The sequence below is a fragment of the Carassius gibelio genome, chromosome B13 (genome assembly GCF_023724105.1).
Source record: "Carassius gibelio isolate Cgi1373 ecotype wild population from Czech Republic chromosome B13, carGib1.2-hapl.c, whole genome shotgun sequence".
In the NCBI taxonomy this organism is placed as follows: Eukaryota; Metazoa; Chordata; class Actinopteri; order Cypriniformes; family Cyprinidae; genus Carassius; species Carassius gibelio.
In genome coordinates, this window is record NC_068408.1 from 16309243 (window position 1) to 16336335 (window position 27093).

Sequence of the window (27093 nt, forward strand, 5' to 3'; positions counted from 1 at the left end):
AATAAGGAAGCCCGACTCCCAACTGTTCTGATTGGTCAGATATTTTCTGTACAAATCCTTTTGTTATGTGATTTATGTCTGTTAGTAAACATTTGTTTTAAATAAATATCAAAATCAAATTAATTAAAATTATTCATATAGTGCTATATGAACATATCAGCATCGGTGTATTGGAAAATACAAAGATTGTTACATACTGAGAATAAGTGAATTACATAAAGCAATAGTGTGTTGCAGATGAGCAAGTTCTCCATGTCTTCTCACATATTTCTATATAGAATACAAAAAAAGGGAGAGATTGAGAGAAAGAGAGACAGAGTATCTTACTGAACATAAACAAAGCATGCATTTAATGTTTTAGATTGCTCTCAGCACTGTTATGTTATGACTCCAAACAACATCCAATACATACATCAGATGTAGTCTTTCACCACGCTACACACCTAAACTAAAGACTCTCGCAGTGGCTGGCCAGAGAAGAGCTGTTGAACTCGTGTCAGCACAAACAAGAAGTTCTTTTACACAGAGCAGTGTCCTCTTACCGGCCCACATGGCTTTACTTACAGGGCAGCGTGATTTACTGTGGCTCTCCCTCCAGCTATTCAGCCCTCTTCAAGTCCTCACAGGTTATTATTGTAGACGGCATAATTTTAAGTCATTTTTTAGTCTGGGTGTCCGACTGTTTGAATTTAAGACGTTTATTATAAGCTGACTGTTTTCTGTATTGGTAGTGTTTATATGAATACTCGTCACAGTCTGTTGTCAGTACACTCTCAGAAAAAAAAAACGTAAAAAAAAAAGGTACAGAAGCTGTCAATGAAGCAGTACTTTTTTTTTTCTTTGTACCTCATTTACTCCTAAAAGGTGCTTATTAGCGCTTTGAAGGTACACATTAGTTCTTCAAGTGTACCTGTGATCTAAATTGTACACATTAGCACCTTTTTAAAAGGTTCCACACCAGTGACAACTTTTATACCTTTTTTCTGAAAGTGTATGATCTGCTCATATAAAAGCACTGGTATGGTAATTATGTAGAACATTAGCATTTAACTGATGCACCACACCGGGTTTGACATAATGAACAGAATTGCAGAGTTACAGATATGTTGACATGGCTGTGATTACTTTTATCATCTAAAACTATAGCGCCACCAAGTGGTCTGGCAAATTTAGCTAATTTTTACTCAAACAAAATTATTATGAATAACCTCAATGTTTTATCGTACCCCAAGACTTGCATCTATAAATATTACATTTAAATCATATACCAGATCCATAAGAGTCAAGTTATGAAACAAACCATGTAGCAGTTCTGTTGCATTATAAGAGAAGGGCAAGCCATTTTCAAAACGGTAATAATAATAATAATAATAATAATAATAATAATAGTCAAGTGCTCCGAATACCTGTCTGCAGCCTCACATGCAAACATGGCGATCTCGATTTCTTAATAAAGTGTCATTTAATTTCATACTAGTCTAGTTCAGTGTAAGTGTGCTTTAAAACGTTAGAAAACATCTTCTCTCCCTATTGTTTAAATAAATAATAATACAAAATACTGTAAACCTGTGTTCTCTGTGCACTGGCTACTGGATTTAAATGCAAGTTACACTTATATTCATATTATATAACCATATGAAACTGAAGTTAAACAAATTAAAAGTCAAATTAATTTATTTAATCATTACTACAGAGAAGATAGGTTGGATCTGATACCATGCTGTCAGTGGTAACAGGTGAATAATGCAGCAGGGAGGGTGAAAAGATGTTAAAGCAATTGAATGATGAAGACAAAAAATAAGATATATGAAACATGCAGATGCACATGGAATAGAGACAGAAATAAAGAAAAAGATAATATTCAACTTAAAGATCAGTTCATTTTATTTGTCTTTGTACCCACTTGTATGTAAATAGTATATTTACATAGGTAGTATGAACAATAAAATAAAATTCTTTTTTTTATCCTTTTTTTTTGCACATAGCACTCTCATTTTCACAAATTATTTAGTTAATTAGCATAACAGTATTTAGGCTTTGAACCTTCTAAAATGCAGGACGGTCAAAGAAAAAAAAAAACCTTGAAAGACTAAATGTACTGGCCTTAAAAGGGGAAAATATATAATAAATCAAATACATTTCAATTAGCTTAAGCAGTAAATGAGGTTCCAAGGGCAATTACATCAATAGATTTACTCTCTTCCAGCTGTGCTCACTTATATGTGCACATGCACCATCTGTTATGAATGAATCTGAAAAACTCTTTTTAAAATTGCTAAACAAAACACAAATAAGCAAGGTATCTTTATACTTTTCCACAATATTCTCACTTCGTCCCCTCTACCACTTAAAAAATTCAAGTGTACGTTTCCTCAAAATATCTCTCGGTGTGCAATCAGACATTACATGCATCTTTCTGAGTCTAGATCAACATGCCAAAAAATAAAGCTCTCAATAATTATAGTGCAATTACACGTCAGCATAAAATACTTGGACATTCATGGACTTTTTCTAGCAAACGGTAAATTAATACTAATTCATGAAAATATTTGAAGGCTTAAATGCCATTACTGTACTTGGAGACCCCTATAGGTAAGTTACCGACAACTCACCCAGAAATGAAAATTCTGTCAACATTTACCCACCCTCATGTGGTTATAAACATTTATGACTTATTTTCTCTTGAATGGAAAAGAGCAGCATGAACATTCTGTTAAACATATAATTTTGTGTTCTACATAAAATTTAAAAAAAAAAAAAAATCTTTAATTTCTGGGTGAACTATTCTTTTAAGGGACACAATGTGAAATAGGCACCCAGACTCCCGGTCAGCGTTTTGAGGTTAGACATGCTGGTCCCTCACTATGACATGTTTAGGGTTCAGATGATGTATTTCCTGCCTTATGTGCCCTGTGAAACTATGCTAGCCAAGTGTGCGAGTCTCATGCTGATGGACACATTCCAGTTACTGTAGGTACTCTGTTACGAGACGAACTGCTGCCACTATCTCCATGTAAGGAGAGAGGGATGATCCAGGTCACATAAAGACTGTAGGCTGAGCTGTACCCGGATTCTGTCTGCACTGAGCTCCATCTTTTCCCTTTTAGGTTCCCAGCACATACAGACATCCACAAACACACTTCATCTATCATTAGCCCAAGCTAGCTAACAGAGACGGATATTTCCTGCTAGTAAACAATGCAAATACTAGCAATGATATACAGCTATATTATCTCAAGTTAATCCCTTGAGTTTACTTTGGACAAGGGATTTCAATTACTGAAGGCCACAATGTAAATGTGATGCTGAAATCAATTCAAGATAGGAGCGAAATAAATCAAATTAGTCTCAGCCACCATCTTCAAGTCCGTGCAGAAGCTACAAAGCCGCAGTGCTTGGTGGCTCGTACATGTGTGAATGAAGCAGAAGATCTGCAACACAGCTTCTTTGGTTATTGAAAAAACTTGAGAGTGATATCAACATCTTCTGAGTGAAATTCAAGAATCTCAAAGATTTAACTGAAAAATAAAACTGCAACAGAATAAAACTGGACGAGTAGTGGAATGATGGTGACAGGTGATGTGATGTGCAAAGAGAGGAGATGTCCTCAGATCACAGGAAATTAATTCACCGCCAGGGTGTTAAATCATGAGAAAAAAGTTGGTAAGTTTTTGCATCTTACAGCTGAAGTGCGCCATTTCTGTTACACAAAGATAGCTCCACCCCAAACTTATGCTATTGGTCGTGTGATGTTATAATGACCTGCTCAACAAAGCAGCTCAAACAAACAGTCCGTTTTGTGCCAGAAATGACACATTTCACCTTTAAGAGGGTCTTTTTTGAGAATAAATTAACGCATTTTCTTTCGGTGCCTCACACATGACTAATAAACGATAGGATGGCCATGAATTAAGAAATCGTTCACACATCTTAATTCGTTCTTACTTAGTTAAATTGTACTATTTAGCTCCTTCCTTCTAATTTAGTTAAACTTGGGGATTACTTACCTAAATCAAAGGAACACATTTTTAATTCGTGGCCTTAATTTCTATTGTTTTCTGTATGTCATGTGTAGGGCTCCGTAGTGCATCACTTTTTTAATGTTATTAATAAATAAACATCTTAATTCATTAATTATACAACGGTCTTCCGTGAACAAAGCAAAGTTTGTTCTTTGTTCTAAATATACACACACCCGAATCAATAAGGGACGTCAGCACTGTTTTCAGTCTCGCTCTGAAGCTTCTTAACACATCTGAATGAACCTGAAAATCTTCAAAAGCTTCAGGATCTTTTCCATTCCCTACATGGAAAGTCTAGTTTTGGATTTTAGCTGCCTGCTCCTTCTCAACCTTCTCTTTGGCTTTCTCTTTCTCCAACAGCTTCTCCTCCTTCTGCAGCATCACCATGATCTCTGCCACCTGGTTGGTGGAGATATCGATGTCCTCCTTATCGATCAGCTCTACCACCTGCCACACAAACACAGACATCAGATAAACATCAACATCAAAATCAAATTCAGACAGGAACAAAACAAGAAAAAAAAAAATCAATGAGGGACCAAAGAAGTCCCATCTTGTTACCTTTAAGACGTCATCAATGTCTATCTTGCCATCTTTGTTTTCATCGAGTGCTTCTGCGATGCTGAGCAGCTTGTGTTCAGGGATGTTCTGGATCTGCTTCATGACTCCAATGAGCTCGTTGATGCTTATCAGGTTCTCCCTGTAGGACAGGAACAGACTTGATACTTGATAACACAAAGAGTAAGATGGTGGAGGGCGAGGAAGTTAAGTTCACAGATCAACCAATCGCATGCCAAGACAGCCATGCAGGGTTCCCAGAAGAGTTTTTAGAGTCATTAATGAGAAAAGTATTCACTAATCTTATGACTAAATCATACAAGCCTTATTTGCAGAAGACAAAAATCAAGGCCTTGAAATACTTGCAGCACTGAGAACAAGATTTCACAGCACAATCCTGATCACAACTGATTAAATCCACAATAACCAGCATTAAGGAAATGGCAAGCAGACTACTGATGGATTAAAATATTAAATAAAACATAAACACTTCATACCCCCTCATACCTATTTGGTTAAAAAAATATGGCGTTTAGTCCATATTTTTAAGTTAATGTTTTTGATGATGAAAAACAAAAGAAAGGCGATATGTCTCTCCTGTCCTTACCTTGGCAAGTCACTATGTTTCTCAAAGAACAATCTAAAAAGAACAAAAAAAAAAGGTTTTTAATTGGACTGGGAACCCTTTTCTTTTGGATCGCGTGCGCAACCTGCTGTTAGGTTGTTCGTCCACCCCCATTTTACAACACCCAGTGTTGACTGCAATATCCCATCATGCATAACTGATGACACACACAGAAACCACCATCAACATCCAACCCAATTCCATACAAACTCATACAAATCAAGGACTCTTACCCAATTGGCGGTGTGGTCTCACTGTCCATCTGTCCATCTAGAACAATCTTGTCCTTCTCCAGCTCAGTGATGATCTTATCCATTCTGCTAATCATGCGGTTGACCCGCTTCGACAGAAGTTGGCTTGCTTTAGACTCCTCCACCACTTTCTCCTGTCCTGTTCTGGACAGCTCTCGCTTGATCTCCTCTAGGTCCTGTAGAGAAACAGTGGATATCACATGTTTAAATGCTTAGAACAGAAATGAGAATGGCCCGTTGGTTTATGGTCCACACCTCACTGTACTCCTGCACGTCATCCTTCAGGTCCTCCAGCTCCTCTTTCTCTTTGGTGAGGAGATTCTTCTGCTCCTTCAGTTTGGTGCAGGCGTCACTCAGCATGTCAATCTCTTCCTTCGTGATCTCCTCCCCCTGAAAAGATGACACACAGTGTCCATCAACACTTTCTCTAGGGAACACGCAAAACGGTGTTGGGGTACCTTTGAATCAGTGGTAAACTTGGCATTTTGGTGCGGGTTAGGTGCAAGCTTAGGAAATTGGACAAAATCTAAAACATTTAATTATGGAAATATGCACAAAATGGACGAACATTACCTACTTAATCAGCTTCAGTTATTTTTCCAAATAAAATAACTTATTAATATCATCGATTACAAAGTCTTGTCACTGTTTGATGACTCCTCTTTACTAATGTTCAAGGTACTCATGATTTAAAGTAGTTAAACTACATTTAAGATAAATTCTCAGCTTGCTCTGTTGCAAGATGACACAATGAAACGAAAGCGGCTATGTAATGCTTTGTCAAGGTACATCTTTTTGTCCTGATGCTAGTGTATAAGTTACTCCCCAACTCTGATGCAGAGAGATTAGAGCTGAAGATCGATGGGACCTGCGGGACCCGACGGGTTCGGGCTTAATTTCTATCATCTTACGCGGGCTCGGGCTTGCGCTGCGGTTTGAGAGTTAAATGAGCGGTCATGTGATGTGTTTTGATTAGCGCGAGAAAGATGCGAAAATGAATGCTGAGCAGGTGTAACGGAGGCTTGCCTCTGGTGATTACGTTTTGGTTGCACCAGCAACTAAAGCAAACTCTGAGGTGTGGAAAAGTTTTGACCATGCTTATAATGAGAATATTGGGTGAATAATGACGCACCATCAGTGAGCGCAGGAACGCGCTGAAGACATCTACAGTGGATTCAATCATTTTCCTCCACAAAAACATGTAGACCTAGCCTTATCTCTGTGAGTAAAGGTTTTTCAAATGATAACTAAATATTCATTGAGTCTTAAATGCATAATGTTGACAGAGTAGGCCTATTTACGCTAATGTTGGCATTATTCTTTTATTAAATAAAGCAAATCCGGCGGAGCCTTTATCTTAATTTCGATATTGCCAAATACCCATCTTAATTTAAAATTTATCTTAATACATTTTTTTTTTAAATGACTCGTTTTTATTGGTGCGTTGGTCTATTTATAGGTTAAATGAGCCTATGTCTAGAATGCTGAGATGTTACGATGTCACAGAGGACTTATTTCTTTATTCCAACTTCCATGTGGTCTAGTCTACGTTAGTTATAAGTAAATTATGTGAAAACATGAATAAATTACTCATTGTTGACAAAAGGCAAAAGAGCTGTGTGCGTGCGCACATTTTAATAATGTCGGGCTGTAAATGGGTTCGGGCTTTAAAAAAATCTGTCAATCAAAATGTACTTGTCGGGCTCGGGCCGAAACCTGTCGGGCCTAACTTTTAAGGCCCGATTACAGCTCTAAGAGAGATAAAGAGGTTGCACTTTTATAAGAGGATCAGTCAGAGGAAAGGAAGGTCTTCCATTACAGAAAGGTCACTAAAGCCAACTGAAACACATTGCAGGGCTAATTCAGTGGGTCTCGGAGCAGCATTAGCATTTGCAGCATGTTTCATTTGCAATGCGCTACAGACACATACTCAAAGGAACAGAGTGTTGGGGTGAAGAGGAAAGGAGGATGCAGGTATAACCACACAAAAAGCTTCTGCTCTTTCAAATCACTGTATTAACTCAATATTATGTACATATGACTCCGTAATTATCTTGTGCCTGTTACGGTAAAAATTAAGAAGCCTTGCAAGAGTCTAAGTCTAACCCTAGTCAAAAAGTTCTGATGATGAAACTGTAAATGTGGGAAAAGCACAGAGTAAAGTGACTGGGAGAGCAGAGCATCAGTGTGGTGGTCTCCAGATGGAGAGCGGTTCAGCATCTAACCTGAATGCGCAGATACCTCTGCCACTGCTCGAACTGAAGAAATACACACGCAGAATGATACACAACACAGAGAAAACAGAGAAAGAGCAGTTCCCGTGACATGAATGCACAAGATCCCGTTCTACAACACAATCAAGTTAGAGGAGTGAATTAGCTGGACTGTTTTTATTGAATGATTTCAGCAAAAGAAAGTTAAACTTATTCTGATATTTTATGTATTAACAAGTATATCAACACATTGAACAGTATTGGATGTTTCAGATGTTTTCCCAATTCAAGCAGAATGGGCCTATATTTTCATGTTTATAGCCATGACAGAAAATACCTTAAAAGGGTTATAAGACACTTTATAATAGCTTTCATTAACAAATACCATTTTATCAGTAATACACACTACTGTTTCAAAAGTCTGGGATCAGTACGATTTTTTTAATTGCTTTTAACTGCTCTTACACTCACCAAGGTTGCCTTTATTTGATCAAAAACACAGTAATAATATATATATATATATATATATATATATATATATATATATATATATATATATATATATATATATATATATACATACACACACACACACACACACACACACACACACACACACACACACACACACACACAGTGGGGCTCGAAAGTTTGGGCACCCCTTGCAGAATCTGTGAAAATATGAGTAATTAAAAAAAAAAAAAAGAGATATCATACTGAATGCATGTTATGTTAGTCCCGCAATTGTCCTTAGTGTAAAAAGATGTATCTCAGAATCATAAAGTCACTGCTGGAAAGGGTTCAAATATGCAAAGATGCTGGAAAACTGAAGAATCTGCAGGACCTTAAAGATTTTTCTGAAGAACGCTGCTCAGTTTAACTGTTCTGAACAAACAAGGGACTCATGCACAACCATCACAAAACAGAAAGACAGTCGAGGATCATCAGGTGACCAGACACAGTACTAAGAACCACGTGTTCCCAAACTTTTGAGGGGGTTATTTTAATAATTTCAGCATTTTTTTTGTCTTGTGGACTAAATGTTAATATCTTTTATGTACAATATCTTACTCAGGACTGTACTAAATAAAATATAACATGCATTTAGTATGATCTCTCTTATTTTTTTGAAAATTATTCATATTTTCACAGATTCTGCAAGGGGTGCCCAAATTTTCGAGCCCCCCTGTGTGTGTATATATATATATATATATATATATATATATATATATATATATATATATATATATATATATATATATATATATATATATATATATATATATATATATATAAATAAATAAATAAATAAATAAATATATATATATTAGGGGTGTAACGGTTCACAAAATTCACGGTTCGGTTCGATACGATTCACTGGTGTCACGGTTCGGTTCGGTACGGTTCGGTACGTTTTAGATACAGCAAAAAGAAAAATTGGCAGATAAATTTCCTTGATTTTTAAAAAATGTTTTATTTATTAAAACTAACAAAGTATGTTTTTTTTTGTTTTGTTTTTTACATTGAACAATGATGGAGCTATTCTTTACCCATATTCCATGGTGTTTTCTTAGCAGCATATTGTATAAACAAAAACAGCTCCTTATAAAAAATAAAAAAAATGAAAATGTCATATTGTTGTAGTAGTTATGAACACATAGAAAGATGTAACCTTTTATATGGAACTCTATAACTCTTTATATTGAGTGTGTTTTTACTCAATTGGTTCTTTATAGGGCTTATGTTTTTTGGAACAAAGCAGGAATTACTCTCTGGCTGAAATAGGCTCGTGAAGGAATATTGTAACGGGGCTCAATTACATTAAGCATGTTCTTAAAACCTGCGTTTTCCACTACAGAGTAAGGCGCTCGCTCACTCAGTACGCGCTGAAGGCTCGTTGGAAAATGGCCAAAGGGTCTTTTACACAGGACGCGGTATGCGCGGTGCTGGACCCTGGGCTCAGCGTTGCCCTTCAGATACAACGCGATTTGCGCTGCACCATACCAAGAGCAAAGTAGGTGGAGTTTTCAAAACTGCCCTTGCATACGTTCTATTTATAACAGTTCTTCTATCTAATAACGTGCAGGCCTGTTAATTGTATCGTACTGCTCAGGAAATTCCGACACAGTATAGTACTAGTCCATTTTGATTTCCGTGCTTGTTTGGATGCCCCGATCGATTTGTAAAGTGCACCCAAACACGAGACCTGTTGGTTATTGGAGGATTTTCTATTTCTGGTCTTTTAAACGCATTGGCCATTTTTAAACGAGCCTTCAGCGCGTACTGAGTGAGCAAGCGCCTGACTGAGCAGCATAACATAAACATATAAGTTGGTGCTTTTTTCTTCTTCGGGGGTGTCAGGGGCGTTGCCTGTTACGTCGTTTGGGTTATTGGGCTACCTTGTTGAATGCATATCATTATATTTCACAATTCTTTTTTCCAAATATAATTAATTAGTCCAATGAACCGTTCGGTACATAGTGCGTACCGCGTACCGAACCGAAAGCCTCGTACCGAACGGTTCAATACGAATACGCGTATCGTTACACCCCTAATATATATATATATATATATATATATATATATATATATATATATATATATATATATAAATAAATATAAATATATATATATATACATAAATATATATATATACATAATAAAAAACATTTAAAAAACCTACTGACCCCACTGGTTAACAATAATCATTAAAAGTGATTTCATACATCTTCATTCAAGTTCATTTAAATTTAAGTGAAAAACTTTCTCTTGTGAGTAACTGAGTGTATGAGTGAGTGTGTGTATGTGTGTGTGTGTGTGTGTGTGTGTGTGTGTGTCTGTGCGTGTGTGTGTGTGTGAGAGAGAGAGAGAGAGAGAGAGAGAGATCATCTTACCTTAATGCCCTCCAGCACTGGTGCAGTATCTCGTAGTGTTTCTGAATGGATGGCCACGTCTACACTGGAGAGAGCATGCTCTGCATCCACCCGTCGTTCTGCTTCCATCTCCACCACCTCAGCCTCCTGGAAACACACATAAAACCATCCATGAATATTTCAACTACACTACAGATATGACGCAGGAATCACTGTCAGACTGAAAGTGACTAATGACCCGTGCGGCCTGCTCCTTTTCTTTCTCTGCAGCATCCGCCAGTCTCTCCAGCTCCCGCTCTCTGTTTTCCTGCTGGATAGCTGCCTCTTCCTGCAGCGTGGCCTCCAGCTTGGTTTTGTTATCCACTTTAGAGAAGTCCAGCTCTGCCACCTTCACCTGCGCCTCTTTAGTCTGTGAATGCACAAACAAACATCACACTGTCATTACACAAACCAGAAGCACTTGCTACATGTATACAACCATACAGTTTTTAATGAAATGACCATACATAGAATTGTAAATATAATATACATTCTGCAGTACATACCACAATCTCTGGCAGGTTCTGTAGTGTGGTTTTAAGCTGGTCCGCAGGGGACAGCGTGTCTGGCAGGAACATAGCTCGGGACAGCAGCAGCAGAGATGTGGGGATGTGCTGATTGAGGTGAAGCTCCAACCACTGACATGATCAGAAGTGTGAAATACATGATGACAAGACATATTACTAGGAAGTAATCATTGAAGAGGTGAAAAGCATGTGTTACCTGTTTAAGCTGCTCTCTGAGTCTCTCCTCCGTCACCCCCAGAGCTCTCATCCCTCTCACACGACACGCTGCCTGCAGCTCATTCACATTCAGACTGTCCACTCCTTCCTCTGCTATCAGCTGTCATTCACACACACACAGATGCAAAGACATCAGCTAGGACTCATCAATTCATGAAATTCATAGAAATTCAATTCATAGAAATTCATGATAATTGTAATTTGCACTGAAATCTTATGCACTAAATACATAATGACATAAGACATTTTACTATTTTTTTAAAGTGTAACAGCTATGGTGACTATAAATGTATGTTGAATAAATTTAACTATGTACAATACCATTCATCATTTTAATCAGCAAGTAAAGACATTTATAATGCCACACAAGGTTTCCATTTCAAATAGATGCTGTTCTTTAGAACTTTCTAATTTGAAAAAATGTGGTCACAAAAATTAAGACGCACAACTGTTTTCAATATTGATAATAAATATTATAACTCTGCATATGAGAATGATTTCTGAAGGATCAAGAGGCACTGAAGACTGGAGTAATGACTGTTGAAAATTCAGCTTTTTCATCACAGTAATAAATAATATATATATTATTAATATATTAAATACATATACAATATATACATTATATTATACAATTTATACATATGTTATCATTTTAATATATAAACATATATTATATATTTGTGTGCCCTCTAGAAGCTTGTTTTATTGTGCCACCCTAAAGAGGCACAAAATAACTTTCACTGACTTTTACATTTAACGTTCCCTCCCGGTGGAATGAGCTGCCCAACTCTAAAACTCCAACTCTAACTCTAAACAAATTCTAAAAACTCATCTCTTCCATCTTTACTTGACCCTTTAACTCTCACTCTCTATTCTAATTCTATTCTTTAAAAAAAGGAGACTTTTAGACTTACTAACTACTTGTTTTCTTAAAAAAAAGAGAAAACAAAAACACTAACTTCTCTATTCTATCTATCTGTTTTCTTTTTATTTATTATACAATAAACAAAAATAAAAAAAGGCCTCTAACACTATCTTGCTCTATTCTTTTTCTATTCTATCGGTTTTCTTTTTATCATATAATAAAAAAAAAACCTTGCAACATGTTAGAATAACCGAGGCTTGTCATATCACTTGTATATCATTACTCTTTTGTTGATTTTGATTGCTTCCATTATCCTCATTTGTAAGTTGCTTTGGATGAAAAGTGTCTGCTAAATGACTAAATGTAAAAAAGATTTAACTTATTCAAATATAGTTTTTTTATATTTTAATAATATCATAATATAATAAATTATATAGTAATATAATATTTTATTATTATCATACTATTATATATACAGTAAATATACACATCTATAATTTCCTCAAATATATGAGGACTTGCTGAGCATAGATACTTCTTTCAAAACAATTTTCTAAATTGGAATAGTAAACTAAAAACTGCATATTGTGATGTGCAATCAAACTTGGAAAATGATTTAATGTTCAATTAAATATATATATTAATAATAACAAATTAATAATAAATAAAATTGTATTTTATTAATAATAAATAAAATAATATAAAAAAAACGTACTGTTATAAATAAGAAAATGCAAAAACACAATCTCGTTTGAGTAAAGACAAGTTCTAACCTTGTCGTCTGCACGGATGGCTCTGAGTTTCATGATGAGCTGAAAGCGCAAGAAATTGTTGGTGCCGATGGACTGCAGCTCCAGAAGCTTGCACAGAGCCACCAGCTGCGGCCGTGTCAGGTTATCTAAAGTCAGTTCATCTTCAAACAGCTTAGAGAAACGTATGATCTGCTCATTACTGGGTCTTTCTCCCGAGTCACGGATCTGAGAGAGAAGAGGAAAGGGAAGAGAGAGAAAACTCTCATTCATGGTGCTTATGAGTAAGCAGTCATAAGCATCACCACATGGGGGCAATACAGCCCTGTGTTTTGATCACTTGGCCAGCAGTAGTGTTGGTTTTTCAGGATGAGTTCTGAGCAAGTGTGACTATGATCTACCTTCTGAAAGAAAGTGGAGAACTCCTCGGTAACGTTGCCTTTGGCTGCTTTGTTTCTTAGTGCAATCTCCTCAATTGTGTCCTGCAAGAACTTGGCCATCTCTAACTTCACTCTCAGCTCCTTCTTTAGTCTTTCCTCCTGCAAAACACAAAGACAGTGTGTGTGTGTGTGTGAGAGAGAGAGAGAGAGAGAGAGAGAGAGAGAGAGAGAGTGTGTGTGTGTGTGTGTGTGTGAGAGAGAGAGAGAGAGAGAGAGAGAGAGAGAGAGAGAGAGAGAGGAGAGAGAGAGAGAAAGAGAGAGAGAGAGAGAGAGAGAGAGAGTGTGTGTGTGTGTGTGTGTGAGAGAGAGAGAGAGAGAGATGATATGAGGTCAAATAGGTCTGGTACAAGTATTGTATAATTAGATGCATAAGAGGTGTTACTAGGACAGAAAAACAAGGTCTTTGCAGATTAAACCTCAAAAGGTCAGCTTACCTTTTTGGACTGTGTCTCAAAGGTGGACGGCAACATGTTAGGGAAAAGTTTCAGTGCAACAGGAAGCAGAAACTCCATAAATGGAACGATGATAAAGACCAGAAAGGGCAGAAGCCGGAAGACATCTGCACACGTCCTCAGGAACTGCAATTAACATGACATAAGCAGTGATGTCAGCAGATTGCTGCTTTGGTGATGAAATGCAAGTATTGATCAGTGGTGGAAATCTAATCTCTAGAACTAAAAATGAAGTACAACCCCTGAAATCCAGGTCATGAAGTGCTAAGAACTGACTCTACAGAGTGTTCTGGTCTGTCAGGACTACATAAGAGAGTAAAATTAGAGCTCAAATCCAGCCGAGAGGTGAAAAGAGTCAAGAGTCAAGGTTCTTTCTAAAACTTTTCCTATCTACTGTTTGGGTAAAGAACCTCATATCCCAGAAAAAAAAAAGAAAAGAAAAAAGTGAGTGAGCAGAGACTCACTAAGCTATCAGTGCATCCCCTCCACATGGCAAAAACTGACTTTCTGAATCACCCCATATCTAATATATAGTTGATAAAACATCATGAATTCAGAAAATGAGAGGTTAGATAACAAAGGGGCTTCATCTTTATAAGAGGGGTCCCTTCTCCCCTTATTCCACCTGTGTGCCAGCGCTCCTATAGGGAAGAATTTAAACCAAGCGGGCCTGAAAGGAGCCTTTGTGTTTGGCCCATTGACATGTAGAGAGAGAGAGAAAGCACGAGGGGGAGAGAGGAGGAAAACAGGGAGGCCTGGAGGGGGAAATATTCAGGGACGAGTGAGTGGGATGGAGAGTGGAGGCATTCCAAAGGAAGTGGCCGGGAGAGAGCAGGACAGAGGGCTTGGGAAGGGGGTTGATGACTGACATCAAAAGCTAAAGGAACCCACGCTGTGCGAGGCCAGCTGTGAATAGGCAGGATTAAGGATGGAGTAGGTCAGAAGAATAGCGAGAGTGAGGTGCGACAGATGCTAGCTGAGGCAGAGGCATTAGCATACCTCGCAATGCTAATGTTGACAGAGCTCACAACATTAAGAAATCCTCAGTAAGCTCTTGATAACAACTAACCTTGACTACCAAAACACGAGCGCTAGACAAACTGAAGACGTTTTTGGACAAAATGCTATGGGGAATAAATCTCCCATTAATTATAGTATTTAACTTAATAGGCAATATACAATTAATAATAAAATAGTATTTTTTTTTTTTTTAATATTTTAACTTAGTAGTGGCATCAATTATAATAATAATTATTATATTTTATGGCCATACACATATATAGTCTGATATAATTTTTGACAGAAGACTAAAAAATGTGCAGACCTACAAACAAGTTCATAAATTAGAAAACCTAATTTTACGGTTGTGTTTCTATCTCTGTGGCTTCATGTAACCGTCACCAGAGTAAAACCAAACATCACTCTTCTCAGTACTATTGCCATGACTTTGGAAAAATGATAGGAGTAATGTAGTGGATAATGTTGGGCATTAATATCCTAGCAACCCAAGGACGGACAGAGAGTGACAGAGTTGACTGTGACACAAAGCCTGAGCAATTTCCAGTACGTACTGACTTAGAACTCAATGGAGGCCTCCAACGGTTATAGATTATATGCGTCACTAAAGTGTCACTTTACAACAGGCTGAGTCACGCAACTGTCTGAGAATTTGAGGTTTGGAAAGTATTAGCACTGTGCTAACAGAGACAATCATCTAATACACTGTGTGATAGCTGCCATCTGCTGTGTATAGAATACAGAAGAGCAATAACCTTGTATTTACACTACCAAGTTTGGGGTCGCTAATATATTGTTATATTAGTCTCTTATGCTCACCAAGGCAGCATTTATTGGAAAAATACAATGCATCTGTCATATACTGAAAAATTCTTACAATTTAATGTAGTCTTTTTTTTCCTTTTTTTTTATATTTAAAAATGTAAGTTATTCCTATGAAGTTAAAGCTGACCTTTTAGCATCATTACTCTAGTCTTAAGTGCCACACGATCTTTCAGAAATCATTTTAATATGCTGATTGGCATATTAAGAAACATTTCTTACAATTAATGCTGAAAACATTGTTTGGGGGATTCTTTGATTAATAGAAACTTTTTTTATTTTATTTTTATAAGCATTTATTTGAAATATAAATATTTTTGAAATACTTTTTAAAATAATAAAATTGTATAATATAAGTAATCCTGAAACATTTTAATGGTAGTTGATAACCGTAGATTTTGAAAGTATGAAAGTACCTCTTACAACAAAAAGTGAGCTATGTTGCTTTCTGTGGGGAAAAACAAACCATGGCCATGCAGCTGTGGCTGATGGGATGTTCTTCTTTGTGGTTTCTTACTGAAGTCAAAATGTTTTGATGTAGGTATGTTTTTTTTCACCAATTTATTGTTCGCCAAAAAAAATTTGTTCAATCACTTAATGAAGGCAATATAAAGCTAATGCACTAGACCCCAACTAACCTATCTTTTACTTCTGTCCTAAGGACAACATTTCTCAGCTGGGCATCACTTTACATGAGTCAGCCTGGACTAGTGGCCAACTACAGGGCCTTTCGCACAGCAGGAACCATTTCATAGAACCAGAACTAATTGTGAAACTACCCACTTATTGGTGTTTTAACACCACCAGAACTGGGTGTGATTTTAGTACTGGACTGCCTTTTTTGAGAACCAAATTAGCTCCGACTCCAGAGCAGGGTCTAACCAGTATATCCGGTACTACCCGTGACATAAGTATACAGTGATTGGCCAAACGCATTCGAAAACGCCCTCACCTGCCATGATTTCAAACACTGTGTAAACATTGTCAACTTATTTCTCAAGTATGGAGAACAGCGATAGATGAACGGACGCTGAAGTGCAGGCACTTGTAGCAAATGTAGCACTGCCAGTTGTTGTTGGAGATTCTTAGTCTTCCTTTCCATTCTTTCAATCACTTTATGTATACTTAGACATTCCATGTCCATTATTGTGAAAACGGCCAGACACAACAAAAAACACAGCGTCCTCTATCCTCCTGTTGTTAATGTTGTTCTTCTGTTTTCTTTTTTTTAATGCCGCGCACAAATGGACTTTGTTCAATTCCTAAAACACACCGTTGGTGCGAACGCAACCCTTTAAATGGTACTGGGAAATAGTTCGTGCAAAATTCTGATCTCAATGAAAACCTAATAAAAAAAATGCTAGGATTTTTTTTGTATTTTGCTGAAATTTGAATATTGAAATTTAAATTGCGATTATAGAAAATGAATGAATGAATGGGATTAAATATTGAATGGAATTAAATATTGAATGGTAAATATCAAATGATTGAATGGGCCCATACTAAAATTTAATTTTATATAGAAGAGTTTTATATAAGAATTTTATATAAAATGGACTTAATGGATTTTTTTATCATAAAGGCCTCAGGAATCCCATGTGAGCTAGTTAAAGTGTCTTGGGTCTCCCTGGACTCCTGATTTGCAGGGTAATCTTTAATGGCTGTTCCATGAAGACTCAGCATGGCACTAATTTAAATCATTAAGCTACAGAAGAGATCCAGTCAGACTTTATAGGACTAGGATTAAACTACGGAAGAATGCTAACCACCCATCCCAAATCCTACTATGCACAACTTAATTACGTTACACTGGGTTAAATCCATAGGTAATTGACAGACATAAGCAATGACTGCTCAACTGACAACACCAGAGCAGTACAATGTAAATAAACATTTCTATAAAAAAAAATAACTATATGTACAGACCCAAGTTTCAAGCTATTGATGGGTGTCTGGGAGGATTTACGGCAAATTCTAACCTTTTGTAAATCTACCTACATAGTATTGCAATGAAAGGACAAAGGTGTGTGCGGTCTACTTTATTATTACCAAATCTCAGTGCAATCATGTTGTCATTGACTCTTTAAGATAAGGTTATTATGTGGTCTCAGCATTGAGGGACGTTCACACTGACAACGATTAAACATGCAACAAATTTGAGCAGAGTTCAACTTCTGTTTAAAAACTGGCAATTCTAATCTGACTGGCAACTTCAGGAGTCAGGGTACAGTTATTTATCATAAACTTATCAGAACAGAGGAATACTGATTGGAAAGGTTCAATCCTATCAAAACTCAAGTCATACAATGGCTATCCCTCAGACATTGCAGAACAGTGTTTTTCACACTCCTGATGCCAAGTACCCCTATGAAACCAAAATAGTACAAAAAATGCACACAATAAGGTCTGTTTGCGCTCAACTTTGCCCAGGCAAATATTACCTATTAAAGCCACAGCAGAACTGTTGTGCGTCTCCAAACCACACAATTTCTGAATGAATCCACATTTTGAATGAATCGGTTGAACCAATAATTCAATGGTCCATTCAAAAAGAGAGCCATTTACTTCACTTCTGAATGATTCAGCTGTTTGAACGAATCAAAATAATCACCACACTGACTAAGTTTACATGGACATCAAAAATCGAATTATTTACCTTATTCTAAATAAAACATTATTATTATTAAGGGGTTTACACGAGTTGCTTTTAATTTATTCCTTTCACGTTCCTGCTTTACATGTTATAGTGTTGGACTTTAAATGAAATCTACTTTTGATTTTCAACGTTGACATTCAGACTGATAACTTCCGTGCGCAGATGCGGCAGATTTGTCACAGGACGCGTGATATGACATTATATGATAGATTCTTAATCAGATTATTGTCTTAATCATGTTAAAATCTGAATATTGTTGTACAAGTAAATGCACTGATTGTTTAAGAAAAAAATAATAATAATCACTTGACAGCCCTAGCGTTTACCTGTCTCCTCTCTCGGCGTGACAGAATGTGTCCATTCAGCACTCTCCACAGCATCCGTACCGTAATAGTCGTATCCATCCATAGTAGGCGGAACCCGTGATAGTAATGCTTCACCTCATCAATCACACGTTGACGTATTGTCCGTCTCACAGGCTCGGCATCTACCGTCGGGCTGTACACTGGTCCACCCTCCTCAAGCTTTATATTCCGATCCTTCAGTGAACGTAAAGAACGTTCTACCTTCGAATCATCATGGAGACGGCCTGTAGTATGTAGCCATCGGACTTGGGTGTTCTGTGGCCAGGTTAGCGTACTGGGGTTCGTGGAGTGGGTGTGGATAGGCAGGGCAGGGTCAGGTACTAAGATGGCACAGTACAGACGAGGTGATCCGGACAAGCGGCGCTGAAGTGCTGAGGAATTGTCAAGGTACAGGACAGATGCTGCATGGGGCCAGACACCGCCCCCAAGAACACCACAACTGCTGAAAAACAGACGTCATGCATCAGCCTAAACAAGCTTTAAATAAAGATCCAATTTGAAAGAATAAAAAAAAGAAAGAGTTTTGAAAGTAAGTCTCTTATGCTCACCAAGGCTACATCAATTTGATCAACAATACAGTAAAACAGTAGTATTGTGAAATATTATTACAATTTAATATAACTGTTTTCGATTTTAATATATTATAAAATTAAAAGAAATTTCTTGTGATGGGAAAGCTGAATTTTCAGTAGCCATTAATAATAGTCAGAAATCATTCTAATATGCTGATTTGATGATCAGGTAACATTTCTTATTATAATCAATGTTGAAAAATTTGTGATGATAAGTTATTTTTTTACAATTTGGATGGTAGTATTAACTCCCACAGTATGTATGAATTATACTTTTCTCCAAACAGATTCAGAAAAAAATGAGAATCATGTCCCTGACCCAGATACAATTACATTTTCAGTTCCATTTACCTGTTTGTGGCCAACCGCAGTGCAGTGCAGTTAAAGCATGTGCTTTCTGATAACTTTCCTGAAAGAGATTCAGAGTAAAGAAAATATAACATTAGATAACATACAGCACACTTATGAGCCCACCATGAAGAAGGATGGACCAACAGAGTAATGCAATATAGCTCCAGGAACACCATGTGCAGACATCTGAGCATGATTTTAAAAAAATGTAAAAAAGAAAACATGATATGATATAACATAAGGGGTCATGGAGAGTGCTACAGGCTCGAGGCCAGCACAGGATCACGGAAAAGGACAGAGAAAATACCTGATCCCATGCCAGTGTTGCATACAAAGACAGGGGAACATATAAATCACTGCCAAGAGAACTGACACACATATGAAGGTGTGTAAGGTCCCAGCAGTGTTGAATAAGTTACTCTAAAAAAGTAATTAATTACAAGTAGTTTTATAATTACATCTTCAACGGTGTAGTTAGATTACTGTACAAATTACTCTCTCCAAAAGGTATTTAATTTATTATTACAATTACTATGGGATATAAATGCTATATCAACCTTGAAAAGTTAATGATACAAGGATAGACATGAAACGGTTCTTTTAATTCTTTCCAGTAACTTCTTATATTATTCTGGTCAGACTTTAGAGTAGGGTCCAATTCTCACTAACTAATTATTCACTAGGATGTCTGACTCAATATACTCCTTATTACTTATTAGTACTTAGCAAAGTAGTTGTTAAGTTTAAGAATTGGGTAGGATTAAGGATTTAGAATAAGGTCTTGGAGATTAAGACATTAATATGTGCTTTTTTACTAATAATAAACAGCCAAAGTCCCAGTAGGATTTGTGCTAATAAACAACAAATTAATAGTGACAATTGGACACTGAAGTGTTACCAATATTCTTATTAACTCACCAAAGTATTTAAAGTGAGAAGGGTACATAAAAAGCATGCATTTTAAGGTTCGACTTTACATTTCTATGTGAATTCCACTATTGCATTGTGTATAAATATTCTAAAATCATCATAGTATTAAGTTTAATTGCATAAGAAGTATCTGTAATTAAATTACAGATAAAAGTAATTAAGTAATTAAACAGTATTTAATTACTTAGTAAGTTTCATTTTGGGGCGACCTATCCCTTTAAGAGACATTACCTTGACAAATTCGAAAAATACATTTTCTAAAAGCTTTTTCTCACTCTCAAGTTTTTGAAAACCCCCTTTTTAAAGCTCTTGCTTAATTAAACCCCCTAAATATGACTTAATACCTAAAAACACAATAACATTTTTACATGGAGTGGAGTTAGGAAGTAATATGCAACTAACGCAATCATCTAATGCTGTTATGTCATGGAATGTGCCGCCACATAATACATTACTAATGTCAAGTTGAAACTGTACCTGCCTACATGCTTAAACAAATGCTTGAATATGACTCATTCCTTTATCCACCTAGTCAAAGCATTTTGTCATGTCCATTGCACATTGGCACATAGTGAATCTGGCAACATTGCTATTTACTTTTGTGTTTGTGGATCTGTTATGACACAACCTCCATACAGGTTACATCAGGACACAGACCTCACACAAAAACACTGCAATTGATGCAGTGAAGAGTTTACATTTTTTCACATTTTTTACATGGATGGATGAAACATTAGCATTCCCAGTGGATCTCTCAGGTATATGACTAATTACAAGTACTGCTTATGTTAAACTACAGTTAAATAAGACCACCCACTGCAGATGTCTGTCAGATGTTCAAGCGTAATATTTAACTGGTAATAATGACCCTCAGAAGCACTCTCCACATCTGCGCCAACAAACTCAGATTCACAAGGATGTCTTACTCATAGTAAAGTTAGCTACAGCTCTTCAGGAGCAAGAACAGGGTAAATATCCCAGTTCCTAGAAACCACCAGACTTGAAGTGAATCGCCTGTTGAAATGGATCACTAGAAATCAATAACATATCTTCTGATTTTTGGTATTTTCTGTACTGATCTAGGGTTAGTATCTACAGAATTGTTTTAAACGCTGTAAAAATGTCCTAAACACAGGGTTGAACGTGCTATATTTTCTGTTGACAGTTAATTAAACAGTGTAATTAAATTCATTTTTAAGCCATGGTTCCTTTTCAACAAATAACCCACTGTAAACCAGACTTCTGCTTGTTCAACAGGACAATCAAAATATGAATTATGTACTTTTTTGTTGTTTTTTTAAATCATAAAACATTTTATCCTGTCCCAGTTTAAATAGCAGATAAAACATTTTACAAAGCTCTTGATTTTTTGAGTTTCTGAATCAGGGTCTATTCTAGGCATGCGAATTAGGCACCTCCAATTATAGGGGGCGCCAATGAGCATCATAATCTATGTTAACGTAATGACACAAAACAAAAAAGACAACAAAACAGGTAACATTTAAGCAGCTGAATATAACCATTAGAATTGCCATTAGAATGTTTTTAAACCTTTAACAGTTTAACCATTATTTAGTGTGTACTGAAAAAATGTATTTTTAAAAATGATTGTAGCATCATAATAGTGAAAGTGTTTGGTGCGCTACCGTAACCAAATTAAACCATTTAAATAATCATGTCATTATCCTAATCAAAATCATACAACACCAATATGGATTTTCCTATAGGGCACCAAAATAGATGGAAACGTCCCCATTCTGATTAGTTGTCCAACACGTGTTGCATCAGGTTTGATTTCTATGATGCAAAATAGCAGTACTTCTTGTGTGTCACAAAGTGTGATGTGTTAGGTTTAAAGCAGAAGTGAACATTAGATTTTAAAGATCTCTTTAACTAAGAAAAGTAAAGGAGTGGACTATAAATGCAGGATGTCCTTAAAATGTAACTTCAGGAAACTCCCTTATCTGGAGTAAGCCAGTAAAGCTATTCTCACCCATTCTGACTGTATCCCACACATGCACTTAAGCCCACAGTTTCCCTTTCCCTGAAATACAGCAATCCATCAAACATGACTTTCTCCTGAACCATTTCCCTCTCCAGTACACCATGCAATCTCTGAATTACATACACTTACGGTCTCGTGATTCTCTGATTTATCCACTCAGAGACAATAGGACAAGTCCTGACTCCATAATTAATCCATTCTCATCCCACTTCCCTTCAGTACTATGGTTTAGGACCTTAGCTCCAATGCCCAGGTGAAGCCTAATCTGGGTAATGCTTGCCATAATGTTTGCAACACATGTAAGACCCTTGGCCCAGTGCAGTCTAATCCTGTTGATGCCAGGATGTTCGTATGGGAAGATAAACACTTTCTACTTTCACTCTCTATATTTAGCTCTGTAGGATGTCTGGACTCACATCTCGAGGTCAGTCTACGGCTGGTAGATGGCCTGAGACATCCTCTTGTACATTTCCTCGTGTTTGCAAATAGAATCCAAAGCTCTCTGAACAGAAGATTAGAGGATGCACTCTTCAAAATAAAGGTTCCAAAAGGGAGATTTTAAGGCAAATGCCATAAAAGCAGCATTTTTAGTTCACTAAAAAAAAAAAAGCCTTCAGAAACTTTTTCCACTGTGAAGAACCATCTGCAATGGAAATGGAATGGTTTTATGGATGCCAAATGTTATTCATGGAACCATAGAGGCCAATAAAGAACCTTTATTTTTTTAAGAACGTAGAATTTATAAATAAATAAATGTATAAAACGTATACATTTAAAATAAACAGCCTGCGTAAAATGATGAAATGTTTAAAGAACCTGAACTTTCATGGGTGTTGTCTAAGCTCCTTGAAGGGTGGTGGAAAAAAACTAACAACTTTGTGGTCACAAATCTTTTCTGTTTTAGGATGCAATGTAAAGTACTCAAGTGCACCAGTTTCAGGGTGTGTCCAGGAGAGAAATGAAGAAAGAGACATCACATGAGGGTGGGCCCATCAAATGTTTTACTCTACATGCTGCTTCAGATTTCTTCTAAGTAACTGTAATTATTGAATCTAATGCTAGGGAGTAGGTGGTTAAAAGGTGCAGGTCAGGACGTACTGTAGTTTTGACAAAATTTAAATTGTTTTATAGTAATGTGCTGAGTCAAGTACAAGTAAGCAAGGAAGCAATTCATAGACTGACTTTTCTAAACACTTCAATGCTTTCGCAACATCGCTCTGTTTGTTAAAGCAATTCAACCAAGACGTTCAATAATGTAATCCCATTCTCAATCATTGCTGTAAGTGCCATGTGACTTGGAGCCACAGGGAAATTTAATTTTTAAATGCTGACTGGCTGAAGAACACACTACAGGCCTAAACCCTTTACTAGAACGGCCAAAAAGAAATAGACAAATTTTATATCTAATACTTAATGGGAACTACACACTTTTTGACCCTTTTGGCCTGGCATGTCATGTTCTGGCAAAATATAAAAAAACATAATAATAATAAAAGTTCATGCAAGGCTCATGGGGCTGTCTATTCCCTATGAAACATTCTCACTGATAGCTTCTGACTCCGTCAGCATTCAGGCAGCATTCTTATCAGAGGTAGCAGTCCCTCTGAGAGAGAGATAGCACAGCCGGAGTGAAACTAAGTCTACAAAGTCCCTCAGATGTATGCATTTATGTAAACAAGCTTTGTTTAACTGATTCCCTGATCTCCATACATAATATGTCAGTCAACTCCAATCAAAATATACACAGGAAAAACCTTTTGGCTTCATTACAAAAGTTCAACAGGTGCCATTTGTTGAAAACAACAGATCCTCACAAACTCTGACTGCTATTGGCAGGACACATCAGGCGTCCTTCTCTCTAATGTTATTTGCCTGTGCCAAGTCACAGTCTGTGCTGGTCTAATTTAACCAGCTTGGTAAAAGCCTGTGGATTTAGCTAGTGTCCAGATAAGAAAACCCAATGTTTGGCAAGTGACAATGTAGGTTAAGACTTCAGTGCATATTTCTCAGTAAACTCTTCTTTGAATATTTTTTGTGCATGTAGTGTCAAGTGTCAACCGCTCACACATTCAGTCATCTGAATAATCATTTAGTTTGTTAACAGTCAGTGTTGTCTTGCTCATAAGACTAAATGTAATGAAAGCTATTCATGAGAGCATTTGTTCACCTAACAATGCATATTCTGATCAGACCTCTAATTTACAGTCTGTCAAGCAGAGCTGCGGTTAATCATTTGCCAGAACACACCGCTTCAGGCTACAGCTTCAAGAAAGAAAGTCCACACATGGGAGTTACTGGGGTTTCTCAGGAAGCACTTCAAGTATATTTTGAAATCAATTAGAGATTGTGGCAGCAATGTTGTGGTTGAGAAAGTAAGCATATGGTTTATTTTATTTTGACAAGTTATAAGGCCATCGCCGCTTGCTACAGTTGGTTTTATAACCATTTACTTGTGCTGTGTAATTTCCTTTATTTACTTAAAGAAACGAAAAATGAACAATGTATGACTGAATTGTTTTTCCTATTAAGTATTACTTACATGTATTAAGTTATCATGGTTGCACGAAAATTGGTTAGATTAATATATGAAATATGTATAATGGTTATGGAAATATGGAAATAATGGAATCTTTCAAATTTGTTTACAACACACAATGTTGCAGTATGGTTCAATTTCATTAAAAAATCTGATGTTATGCTTGGTATTCATTTTGAATGTTTCTGTCTCTGAAGAAAGAACATTTAATGGCGTGCTCGAGGCAAAAGCACACAAGACATTATGAGGTTTGTTCATGAAATAATTTATTTCTCAAGGACTGACTTATGTTTTTATATTCACTGACTGACACATCTCCATTTTGCTCTCCTGTTTAAGAAACTTAATATGTTTTCAAGTAGACTCAAATCCTGAGCAAAACCAGGTCTGTTGTAAATTGTACTTGACAGTACAATTTTTTTTTTAAATAAACACAACTGCTTCAAATTTTGCACTTTCACTATGGGTATGTGTAATATACACTGCCGAGCAAAATATATATCCACATATCATTTAGGATGGACTTTCATACTTACACATATATATATATATATATATATATATATATATATATATATATATATATATATATATATATATATATATATATATACACACACACACATTTAATATTTATATATATAAATACACATTATCATGTTTTTCTAAGACAGGTGAATAAAGCAGCAGTCATTACTGTCCTCAGACAACCTGCAGTACACACAAGGCTATGAGCTTCTGTTATCCAGCCTGGGCAAACCATGACGGGCTAAAACGATAAATTACACAGATTATGGCTATTCAAAACATAAGAAACACGTGAGACAATTTTCAAACTTTTAAAGACATTTATTTCGCCACACCTGCTACTGCTGTTCATCTCTGGAATTCAGCTTCAAAGAAGCGGTCCATAATTAAACAAAACGCAAACGTTTCTTCAAAAGTGTGGAAACGACTCGCGTGTTGACCATAACAATTAGCTGACAACCCAACCAGCGCTAAACAACAGTTACAGCTCTATTATTTTCCAGAACTGACTTCACTTACAGTAACAGAGTGTGATGACACAAAAGCACAAGCACGTGTGTAACGGACACGCGCGCGGTTACACTCTACTGGACGCATCCCTCACACATTTAGCACATGAAAACGTTTAAGTCTAGGTTCTATCTTATTATGACTGATTCAATCTGTGAGTCTGTACAGATAGCTTGTTAGCTAATCATTTAAGCCTCTCATTTCACCAGTCGTTCAATAATCTTGTCGACCAGGTTTGCGAGCTAAGAGGCTAGGTCGTGAACTCTAGTGTCTCTTTTCATAAGACATTTAAAGTAACGTTACACATGACAGGTCTGAACATGTCCGGTTTGAATAACACAGCAAACGTATCAAAGGAATATTAAATTCAAAATTAAAGGCCTTGTGGGCTTTGCTATATAAATAAAACTGGTCACAGTACGGCTAACGTTATATCAGTACAATGAATGTAACGTTACCGCATTTTGACAGTTCATAGGTCTAACGTTAGCTGTTAGTTTCAATAGGAACACCAAGGCAGAGAGAATTACGATATTAACCATTCAAATCGTAGTACTAATCACATAATAATCCATCTCCTGTAATAAACAATGAATAGTATTACCTTTTCTGTATTCGTTCTTTAATGACCTAGATGTTTTCAGTAAATGAGTCCGAGATCTGGTGAGCAAAATCGATGCCATTCTGTTCCCGTCTGTGTGGATGAAAATGCGTCAAACGTTAATGTAAGATTTACAGTAACGCTGAGTGGACGTAAAGAGGTAATACACTGTGATTTATCAGCTATCCACAGAAATCATAGTCCCTAGCTCTTTGCTCATGCCCTTGTACCCTCCTCGGTGAATCAAGCGATGTGTTTGCAAGCGTTCGCCATCTGCTTCCGTCTTCCTGTGGTTGAGCTCAGCCGCCAGGGGGCGTGCTGCACCCGCTGTGATGAAGGTCACGGCGTCAGGCCTTCATTCATAGCGATT

At 36.7% G+C, this 27093-nt stretch overlaps 1 protein-coding gene across 4 annotated transcripts; it reads right to left on the reverse strand.

Annotated features, from left to right (window-relative positions):
- Positions 1–1860: 1860 nt before the first annotated feature.
- Positions 1861–27031, reverse strand: letm1 (leucine zipper-EF-hand containing transmembrane protein 1). Of its 4 annotated transcripts, none has more exons than XM_052571925.1 (15): positions 26727–27031; positions 19614–19671; positions 18652–19132; positions 13813–13956; positions 13340–13477; positions 12963–13166; positions 11305–11424; positions 11088–11219; positions 10781–10951; positions 10564–10689; positions 5712–5846; positions 5439–5632; positions 5188–5220; positions 4584–4722; positions 1861–4469 (listed from the first exon to the last, which is right to left on the reverse strand). In XM_052571925.1, the coding sequence occupies exons 1-15, from the start codon at positions 26803–26805 to the stop codon at positions 4317–4319; spliced, it is 2307 nt and encodes a 768-aa protein (XP_052427885.1). In that variant the 5' UTR covers positions 26806–27031; the 3' UTR covers positions 1861–4316. The 4 variants fall into 4 exon arrangements, with proteins under 4 accessions (XP_052427885.1, XP_052427886.1, XP_052427888.1 ...); XM_052571926.1 differs by having other exon boundaries at positions 18652–19129; positions 26727–27025; XM_052571928.1 differs by lacking the exon at positions 5188–5220 and having other exon boundaries at positions 18652–19129; positions 26727–27025.
- Between the last annotated feature and the right edge of the window lie 62 nt (positions 27032–27093).